Genomic DNA, 10,698 nt, shown 5'->3' on the forward strand with positions numbered 1-10,698 from the left:
ACTTGGGTATTTAGCAGCTCCTAAATACCTAAGTAAATAGTACTTGGATATTTAGCAGCTCCTAAATACCTAAGTAGATAGTACTTTGGTATTTACAACAACACAAAATACCTAAATACCTTTGTACTTAGTATTTAATACTTAGTAAATACAATTCTGGCCATCACTGCTATACACAATCCCGACTCTTGCGTCCTCGTTCGCGCACTCTGGGCAACGTGAACAACCCATGTGCAAGATGCGGTAACCAAGCCTTGGGTCACGGCAGAAAAAAAGGGAGCTTCGGTGAGGCCACTAAGACTTTTTCGGTTTAAGGGCTCACTGAAGTCTGCAGCGTCTGTTCACCAGTAAGTGCGGCTGCAAGCGGGTATCTGCTTGGAGCGTGCGGATTGCTATATAAACGTGTATTTCGTTGCGAAATCTCCCCCGTCCCAGCAATGGGTTGTGCGCTAAGTTTGGGACCCGCCACCTAAAAACCGCTTCCAGTGAAGAAGCAAGGCAAAACCTGGGATGAGACCTCCCATTATGATCACGACCACGGCAACGTTTAAAAGGACTCTAAACGGGGAACGTGCCTCTGCCCGGCTGGTTGATGTCCCCGTAAGGACAAAAACTGACATCACCGCCATCCAAGAAATGCGTTGGACGGGGCAAGGCAAGCAATGTCTGGGACCTTGCGACGTCTACTACAGCTGCCATGTAAAGGAGCGCAAATTTGGAGTTGGATTTGTCGTGGGAGAGAGACTCCGTCGCCGAGTACTGTCGTTCCCCCCGGAGCAAGAGCGTCTAGCCACAATCCGCATCAAAGTGAGATTCTTCAACATCTCGCTCATCTGCGTCCATGCCCCGACGGAAGAGAAGGACGAGGCATCCAAGGATCTCTTCATGAGCGCTTGGAGCGAACGCAGGAGCGCTGTCCCCGTCATGATATCAAAATCGTGCTTGGCGACTTCAATGCCAGGGTGGGCAAAGAAGGGATCTTTGGAACCATCGTCGCAAAACACAGCCTCCACAACGAAACGTCCGACAACGGATTGAGGCTGATCGACTTCGCCGGGCCCGCAACATGGTAGTATGCAGTACTAGGTTCAAGCACAAAAAGATACATCAAGATACGTGGCTGTCTCCTGATCGAAAAACGAGAAACCAAATCGATCAAGTTGTGATAGACGGAAGGCACGCTTCCAGTGTTTTAGACGTACGCACACTCCAAGGCCCAAACATCGACTAGGACCACTATCTTGTTCCAGCCAAAATACGCACCCAAATATGCAAGGAAAGCTTAATGTCGAAAAGCTGCAATCACAACAGACAGCCAGTGCTTTCGCTACTCGACTCTCACACCTGCTCTCAGAGAGCACTCTTCAACAAACCTACATATGCGAGCAGTGGAACCACATTTCCTGCTCATTAAGTACCGCCGCCGAAGAAGTAGTCGGATTTCAGCGAGCCCGAAAGAACAACTGATATGGTGAGGAGTGTCAGGAAGCTGCAGAGAAAAAATATGCCGCCTACAGGGCCACGCTGTGATAGGGCGCAACGCGCGCTGTGTGGGACTGCTATAGGGATCTGAAGAGGGAAGCGAGACGTATTTGCCGCAATAAGAGAGAGGCCGAAATATGTGAGTGCGAAGAGCTTGAAATGCTGGCCGACAGGAAGAATGCCAGAAAATTTTACCAAAGAGTTAGGCGACTTACGGAAAGTGTCAAGACCAGGGCGTACTCCTGTATGAACAATGGTGACCTAGTAACCGATGTTCAGAACGTACTTAATGGCTGATTACGGATAGCAAAGCAACCACGGTTCGGTTGCCAGCTGGCAACGCAACTGGAAAGAAAATTTGTATTACAAATGGCAACTATCGTTAGATGCTGTAGAGTTATCGATAATCGCAATTTGACAGTTCGACAACCAGAAAAAGGCTGTAAACAACCTATGCGACTAAAATTAATTTATTAAAATAAAGATTTAAAGAAAAGACAGCAATAAGGCTAAGTTCATCACAATTATTTGTTTAAGAGGAAGAGAAGTGCATGAACGCGGCCTCAATCAGGCGACTTTTAAAGGATAATTCTAATCCTCTAGAACTACCGTGGGCACTGTAAGAAAAAGTTAATGCTTTCAAGGTTTTTCTTTTATTATCGTTTTGCGTTCATTTTAAAAGCATATTGAGGACTTCCAAAAGAAGCTGTAGTATAATTGGTTAATAAACAGATGAACCGCTTCGTTCAACTTCAATACCTCCGGTCATAAACGCTTGCGCACCTCTTCGATTTTTCGCAGAAGGAAGTGCCACAGCAATGACTTCAATTTGGAAAACTTGGTGTTTCGGTAGCTTTAAGAGGTGCTTCAGTTGATAAAGGAAAAAATTTGCAATCAGTGTTCACTTTTGTTTCGCCAAAAGGGCGTACTCAACGGAAACTAAAATTTCAAGTTATTGTTTTGTATTTTTTTTTCACCATATTCTGTAAAAGCAAACTGCATTGCAAAATGTTAATATCGTTCAAATTATTAAAAAGTAAAATATATGACACACTTTTCAATTTTCGCTCCTAAATACACTCCAAAAATATTCCCAGCAACCACAAAAATGTAGTCGCCTGTTTGCACACTTTGTAGCAACTGCAGTTGTCAATTGAAAGTTGCCAGTTGCAATATGTAATATCGTTTTGGCAACTAGCAACGCAACTGAAGTTCGATTGCTATCGATAACCGTCCCATAACACTCAACGGGGTTTCAGACAGGGCGACTTCCTTTCATGTGACTTCTTCAATCTGATGTTGGAGAAGATAATAAGAGCTGCAGAACTGAACCGCTCAGGAACAGTTTACTACAAGAGCGTGCAATTGCTGGCTTATGCCGATGACATCGATATCACCGGTATCAAAAACCGCGAAGTCTGTTCTGTCTTTTCCAAGTTGGATAAGGAAACAAAGCGAATGGGTCTGGTGGTAAAAGAGGACAAGACGAAGTATCTCCTGTCATCAAACAAACAGTCAGCACATTCGCGCCTTGGCACCCACGTCACTGTTGGCAGTTACAATTTCGAGAAAGTAGAGAATTTCCTTTACTTGGGAACCAGCATTAACACCGATAATAATGTCAGCATGGAAATCCAACGCAGAATCCCTCTTGCCAACAAGTGCTACTTTGGACTGAGTAGGCAATTCAGGAGTAAAGTCCTCTCTCGACGTACGAAAACCGCGCTCTATACGTCACTCATCATGCCCGTGCTGGTATATGGTGCAGAAGCATGGACAATGACAACATCCGATGAGGCGGCTCTTGGCGTGTTCGAGAGAAAGATTTTGCGGAAGATTTACGGACCTTTACGCGTTGGCGACGGCGAGTACCGCAGACGATGGAACGATGAGCTGTATGAGCTTTACAACGCCATGGACATAATGCAGTGAATTAAAACACAGCAGCTTCGCTGGCTTGGCCATGTCGTTCAAATGGACACCGACGCTCCAGCTCTGAAAGTATTCAACTCGGAACCCAGATGAAGAGGGAGGCCCCCACTTGGCCAAAATCGCTTAGGCGGTTACAGCGCCCAAATAAAAAGTAAAATAAAACGTTTATTTATTTTGTATTATTAGACGTAACCATTTTCGCATATTATAGAATGGCTTCGTCAGTACACAGTGTTCAAAAGAGAAGCCGGAGCACAGCAAAACAACTAAGTCGCATGGTGGACTTTTTGACGGAAACGCCGGGATTGGCAGGATCCAGGTTGCAGAAACTTCATGGCAAATCGGACTGCGACAAGAAGTGAAGTGAACTAGCGTCAATGCTGAATGGCCTTGGTGGTGCGGTGAAGAACGTCAACCACTGGCGCACAGTATGTAAACATTTTTTAGTAATTTAATACCACGTTTAAAATTTTGTTTTGCAAAAAGGTATGAAGGGATTTGAAGAGCCGTACTAGCACTAAGGTGCGTGATAGAAAAAGAAAGCAGACAATGACGGGAAACAATCCCATTAATGAAGAGCCACCCACTGAGCTTGAGAGGCGCGTGCTTGCCCTTGTCGGTAGCGACTATGTGCAGGGCTGTGAAACTGTTGCTGAAAGTGTGCTAGTGGAAGAGGTAAAAAGTAAATAAATAGTTTTGAATAGCACAGCAGTTAACAATTCTTCCCATCATTAGGAACTTCCACTGCGTATGGAAGAGGGTGATGAAGGTGTCCTCATCGAGATGTCATCTATTTCTCACGAAGTGAGCATTGAGATGTGCACATCGACTCCTATAACTCCTGCAGGAAAAACGCCACGTAGAGGTAAAAGAGAAAAAATAATTGTTTGGAAATTGCTCAGACCCAAGCAAATGCCTCAAAAGTAATTTACTTATTTGTATATTGTATTTGAGTTATAATTTTTTCGGTTCTTTTTCAACAGCAGCAGAGTCGAGTTCAGCGAATGTACAAATAGCAAGTAGACAAGCAGATGCTTTGAAGGTAGTTTTTTGTACATACTAAAAAATAATATTACATTCTTATGCTCTTTCAACAGTTGTTAGCTGAAACAAGTACGGCGAGTGTGCAGGTAACGAAATCGTTGGCCGAAGCTATGACCACAATGAGGGAAGGTTAAAAGGCATGTGCGGATGCCTTTAATATTTTAACAAGCGCTATCTACCGGTTGTAAATATTGTGTAAATATTTAACAAAGGCTATCTACCGGTTGTAAATATTGTGTAAATATGTAGTTTTTGAAGTAATTTTTTGTTTTAATATTTATGTTAGTTTTAAGCGTTTTAAATATAAGTTTAAGTTCTTTTTTGTTTTTATATTTATGTTAGAGTTAAGTTTTCATTTAATAGAGCATGAAGTTCCTTTTTTTGTATTTATGTTAGAGTTGAGTTTTAATTCGACATAGCATGAAGTTAACTTTTTACATTTAGAATAACTGTTTAAGATATTCGAAGAAGTTTTACATATTGACGTAGTACGTTGATATCTTTATTAGTTTATAATAAGCGAGTTATTTGAAGTTCTGTTGATTTTCAAATGAATTCAATGTTTACAAATTTAGTTGATAAAGAGGTATACGGTACTTACTGCATGTAAGATATACCACATAAATTTCTTATATGCAATAAGTAATGAAATTTAATATTGTGAATTCATGTTTTAATTTTGTGATGCCCCTGTAACTTGAACGTGCTTTTACGTGGTGTTTTAATCCACGCCATATCACATTATAGAAACTGATCTACGACTACAAACTGTGATGTCTTTTGATGGACCCTATATTTCATGAATATCTACGTATATAATTCTAGATCTTCGGTTCGAATCCTACTGAAAGAAGTCTGATGAGGAAATGTGCTGATGTCCGAAATAGCTATCACTTCTACCATTTTTACAAATTATTGTTGCTTTTCCACAATAAGTTTTCATTAAAAAGCGGCCTCAAGCTCAATAAAACTTGTTGAATATAATAATTCTAGACTTTAAAAAAATTTACTCAAATTAAAGACAAAATACGACTGAAGTTATTGATACTAGAGTTTTTATTTACATAAAAATGTGTAGTAAAATGCCAAAATAATTTTATTGTATTCCTTCTGAATTTTTATTTATCAACGTTTTATTAATGTAAAATAATTTGCAATTAGCCGGTCTTGGACGCGTTTTGCTGTTGAAGACGGCGCGTCTTGATTTACATTACTGCTCTTTGTCCTTGGCTCTAGGAACTCAGTCTCGGGATCGTATGTTTGGTCATCCAATCGCAAGTTATGCAACACTGTGCATGCATTTACTACTTTTCCAGTATATCCAGGATCATACAAAAGAGTCCTTTGTTGAGATAACCAACGCCAAGTTCCTTTGAGAACGCCAAAAAGTCTCTCGACTGGGTTTCGAGCTTTGCACAATACCTCATTGTAGCGGAATTTAGGACCCCCTTCTGGTTGGTTTGGTAGAGGAGTCATCAACCACGGCTCCAAAGGATATCCTGAGCCACCTGCAAATGTTTATTCGACATTTTCAATTAAAATTATTTTAATAAGTTTAAGTGGATTTAAAAAGTTACCAATCAAAAACATATTATAGTTTCCATTTTCAAAACTTCGCTGCATAACTCTCCGGACTGCAGAGGAGCTCCAAATGAATGAATCGTGTCGCGCTCCTGAGTATTTAGTATTGACAGCCAAAAAATAAAATCAATTCTCAGTAGTTTAACCCTTGAGCAAATTTTACTCTTACCATTTGCACATTGATAGAATGGTATCCATGGTGGTTGACATACGCTTCTTCATGATTTTTTGGACTCATGATTGACACATGAGTGCAGTCGATAGCCCCAATAGTATCTCCCATAAATGGTGCAGATGCTGAGGTGAAAATTTCTTCTTCAGCTTGCCGCTCTATATTTCTATATAATCAACAGTTTTGCCGGTAAAAATAAATGTATGAAGAAAAAATATATTTTTTGCCTAAAATATTAAATTTTTTTAAAACTGTTGATTATATAGACAAACGATATATGAACAGATTAAAGGAATTGTAATTTTTAATTTTTTTAAATTTGTTTGAGCAAAATCGGACTAGTGGTTCTCGAGTTATGTCAAAAAAAGACCACCAAAGGTGACAATTTCCCCTATATGATAGTTATATATATCTCGATTCCTAGACGTGACCCAGCGAAACGCCGGGACACGTATAACTTCTTTCTTACCGATATAACTTTCCCCGGTGGGTTGAACCCTTCCCGATCACTGACCCCTACCATTTGTCTCACAGTGTAATTTGAATAAACAAGTTCGTTAAATTTAAAAATTTACAAACTGGAGCGATTTTAAAATGAAAAATATAAGTTAATACTTGTTTACTTAATTAATTTAGTTAATTCCAATGATTTGAAAGGTATTCGGCAAAAAAAAACTGTATTCTTAATCGGAATGCAATCTCAACCAGAGTCGATATAGTAATCCCGACAAAGAAATTGAAACGTATGTTGAAAAAAGTCGGACAAGATATATACACGTAGATCCGGGTTTTTGCCCCTATGAAAGAATTTTAAAAATTCTATACGAATTTCTTTTGTTTGAAATGCAACCGTGGACACTAGTTGGCAAAAAAACTTGCAAATTTGCGTTCGTACAGAAAATTGCAAGTTTCTCTACATGAGAGAGAATTTGGGAGCATTTTTTCTTACTATCTGATATTTTGAGTGATAATTCTCGCTGGATTTTCGACCAACAAACCTATTGTCTTCCCTACAAGGCCTTTTCAGACTGACCGATTCTCAATACACTCAAATAGAAACCAATACACACAAAAAACGCTGTAAAAATTTCCCTTCAATTTTAAGGCAGTAAAACAACGACCTTCAGTTAACATCAATCGAGGCCATATGTTGACAAGGGATGCAAAATCACAGTTACACAAAAGAACTGGTCAGATTTTTCAGAAATCCCTTCAATTCTGATGTAAAATATGATGCCAAAAGACTGCAGATCTCCCATTTAGATAACCGGCAGATGTCTCGTAGGATTCCCAGAGAGTTTTGCTTTACACATAAATTTGTGCTCTTTTATTTTCATTTTGATTCACTTCAGTGTTGGTTCCTTTGATTCAAGTTGGCATTCGGCTTTTGGAATTTAAATAAATTCTCAGCAAAAAATTTTGTTTAAAAAAATACATATGTGTACATAGTGCTTGAAAATATCAATTTTTCCCTTACCTTAAACCTTTGGGAGTGGGCAAAAATTATGTTTTGTAATTTAGGCAGAATTGACAATCTGGGAACACCATATCTACATGTAATATTTATTCTGTTTGTTGGCGCTATATCCAAACACAAACGCATCTTAAGTGTCTTAACAGTGAAACAATTTCTAATTTTCTAAGTTTGCGAATAAAACTTCACACTTAAAATTAAGACATTTATAACAAACATTTTATGAAGAAAATCCCTTCTTCGTTTAAAATAAAAATAGGCGAAATCGGCCCAATTTCATACAACACTGCCTGAAATGAAAATTTTCTCCACGATAAGACTAGTGGCCATCTCTAACAGATTTTGGGTCGCTTAGTCAAAAATGGAAACATATATACATATTTGAAATTTAAGAAAACAAGGCAAATAGCAAAATCGGCTAAAAACGGCTAATTTTTTTCTGCAAAACGGCTAACAAATCGGCTGCCGGCTAAATCGACATTTCTCCGGGTGTTTGGTATCGCAACCGGCTAAATCTAGCCGGAAAACGGCTAAAATGGCAACACTGCTCTTGTTATCGACCAATGACATGCTAAATAGTACAAAGGTACATTATTACCTATTTACTCCTGACATTATTTTATGTTACTTATCGGGATTCGGACTAGGGCTATATCTATCAATATTTTTTGTGAAGGATAGGTTCACGTGAAATATAATGTACATGAGTTGTCTGGAGAAAAATTTATTCATTTATTGATAAAGTATGCTCAAATTGGCGACCTTCTACTCTATTACAAGCTCGGTACCTTTTAAGAAAGACGCTTTTAGAGATCTTAAACTCAATTGGGCTATCTCAGCAGCAGCTCCATTTATTTGTTCCCGCAAATGCTCTTCGTTTTGAATTGTTTTTGAATAAATTGTGTCCTCAAGACAGCCCCAGTAGAAAAAGTCTAATGGATTCAGGTCTGGCGATCGAGCGGGCCACGTGATTGGCCCGTATCGTCCAATCCATCGGCGAGGATAAGTTTTGTCTAGATGAGCTCTTACTTCACGCCCGTAGTGAGCAGGGCACCCGTCATTTTACAGCCATAGTCTTCGCCGCAGGTTAAAGGGTACATCTTCTAAAATAGTTGGAAGCCATTCCTGAAGGAACTCTAAATAACTGTGAGGGTTGAGCGTTGGCGGCAGTTCCACAGGTCCCAATATCTGACAATTAAAAATACCGCACCATAAATTTATTTTGTACCTGTACTGCGAATGATCTTCTCTTATTTCGTGAGGATTGTCTATCTGCCAACTGTGAAGGTTATGTAAATTAAAATAACCAGCACGTTTGCATGATGATTCATCGCTAGAAATTATTTTATTAAAAAAGTTGGGGTCTGATTCATGCATTCGCAACATTTCACGGCAAAATCTAACCCTCGACAGGTAATCTCTTTCTTGTAGAGCCTGAACACGTTGAATGTGGTAGGAATGAAATCGATGGTCTTTTAAAGTTTTCTTTTAACTGTAGTTTTTGGTATTCCCGTCCGTCTTTCCATCATTCTCACTGAAGTCGCTGGACCTAGTTCCACTTCCTCTAACACAACTTCAACATCTACCGTTGCAGGACGTCCTGTTTCGCCGCCACGCCTTCCAGGTATGTGACTTTAAAAAAGTGAAAATGATAGTTAACAAGCAAGCAAACAAGAAAGGTGTAAAAATCGCTTACCTTCATATATTTCTCTATGGGTCCGGGCGAATTCTTCACGACCCGGATGCCGACGATTGGGGTATCGTTCTGCACAGAGTCTTTGAGCAGCTCTGGCATTACAGCAAGCTTCACCGTAAATTAGGTAAGTATCCGCATATTCATGCGACGTATGTATACTGCGTGTTCTCTGTCATAGTATTAATAACACCATGTTCGAAGGGTCCAATTTCACAAAATCCACTTTCATTATTTCCCGTAAGTAACACAAAATAATGTCAGGATTTTTTTTAATTAAAAAAAATGTAAATATTTCAAAAACGGTGACACTTTTACCTGAAAATTTTTTGTTTATCAGAGAGCAAAAGTTATCAAAACAAATTATATGGGACTAACATATATTATTTTCTAATTGTTAGTCCATTTATAAAAGCGTGGTATATTAAACATTTCTTTTTATTTTATTTATTTAGTAATAACTCGATTCCAGCGCCACCTGCCGTTTTAAGTTGAGCAACTTAGTTATACAAGGACCCACTCAAACACATACAAAATTTTATTGAAATCGGTTTGGTCGTTTAGGAGGAGTTCGCTCACAAACATACGTACCGAAGAATTATATATGTATTTACAATGTTTCAGTATATTTGGAAGGCGCCACGCTCTCTTTTTCAATAATCCCCAGTTCTCTCCATGAGCATGGGATTGCTTTCAACATCTTCATACTTCCAGGACTCTACCACAAACACTTCCATAGATATACGGTATGACACACTCGATACATCGATATTATTATGAGCCTATAGATAACAATTCTTGGAAAGTCTGCAGTAAGTGCCCAAAATATCAAAAAAATCGGTACAGCCGTTCCCGAGATCACCTCTTATAAAAGGAAGAGACTTCTACTACTTTTTGTTAGTACAGATAATAAGTATAGATAAATAGCCAATGCCCGCATGCTTTGCGGGAGGGATGCAAGTAAGAAAAAAATACATCGATGTGTTTTTCGATTTGATGTATCGAAATCCCAAACAAATCCCACTTTTTCTGTTCTTTTGGGAAGTCTTCGAACAAAATTTCGGAAGATACGAAAGTGGCGACAATTGTTAAATGTTTATAAGCATAATGAAATAATATAAAGTGTGCCAGCCAGCAATCACACTCTATTTCGGTACACTTATTTGGCAATTTATTATAATTTTTTTTTTTAATTTGACTTTCATAGTAACCTTTGGAGTGAGAAATTATTAAGTTTTTTGATTTGAGTAAAAAAGTAAAAAAAAAAACAAGTCCATAAATTATTGCCGCTTGTGCAAAAGCACACATAACGTTGCAGTA

The 10,698-nt window shown here is 38.9% G+C and overlaps 2 protein-coding genes across 5 annotated transcripts in view; one reads left to right on the forward strand and one right to left on the reverse strand.

Annotated features, from left to right (window-relative positions):
- LOC118734996 (MAGUK p55 subfamily member 6) overlaps positions 1-10,698 on the forward strand; it is a gene marked incomplete at its 3' end in the record, with an annotated part of 403,145 nt that overhangs the window by 21,931 nt on the left and 370,516 nt on the right.
- On the reverse strand, positions 5,556-6,394 carry LOC118735000 (protein ALP1-like). Of its 2 annotated transcripts, XM_036464601.1 has the most exons (3): positions 6,209-6,394; positions 6,036-6,131; positions 5,556-5,966 (listed from the first exon to the last, which is right to left on the reverse strand). In XM_036464601.1, exons 2-3 carry the CDS (start codon positions 6,079-6,081, stop codon positions 5,584-5,586), a joined length of 429 nt encoding a protein of 142 aa, XP_036320494.1. In that variant the 5' UTR covers positions 6,082-6,131; positions 6,209-6,394; the 3' UTR covers positions 5,556-5,583. The 2 variants fall into 2 exon arrangements, with proteins under 2 accessions (XP_036320494.1, XP_036320493.1); XM_036464600.1 differs by having other exon boundaries at positions 6,036-6,394.

The sequence above is a fragment of the Rhagoletis pomonella genome, unplaced genomic scaffold, assembly GCF_013731165.1.
Source record: "Rhagoletis pomonella isolate Grant_MI unplaced genomic scaffold, Rhpom_1.0 Rhpom_scaffold_00003, whole genome shotgun sequence".
NCBI lineage: Eukaryota > Metazoa > Arthropoda > Insecta > Diptera > Tephritidae > Rhagoletis > Rhagoletis pomonella.

Coding starts and splice junctions, on each gene's coding strand:
- LOC118735000 (XM_036464601.1), bottom strand. CDS start 6,081: ATGCAGCGAAGTTTTGAAAATGGAAACTATAATATGTTTTTGATTG. Junction 5,967..6,035: donor CTATAATATGTTTTTGATTG/GTAACTTTTTAA, acceptor AAACATTTGCAG/GTGGCTCAGGATATCCTTTG.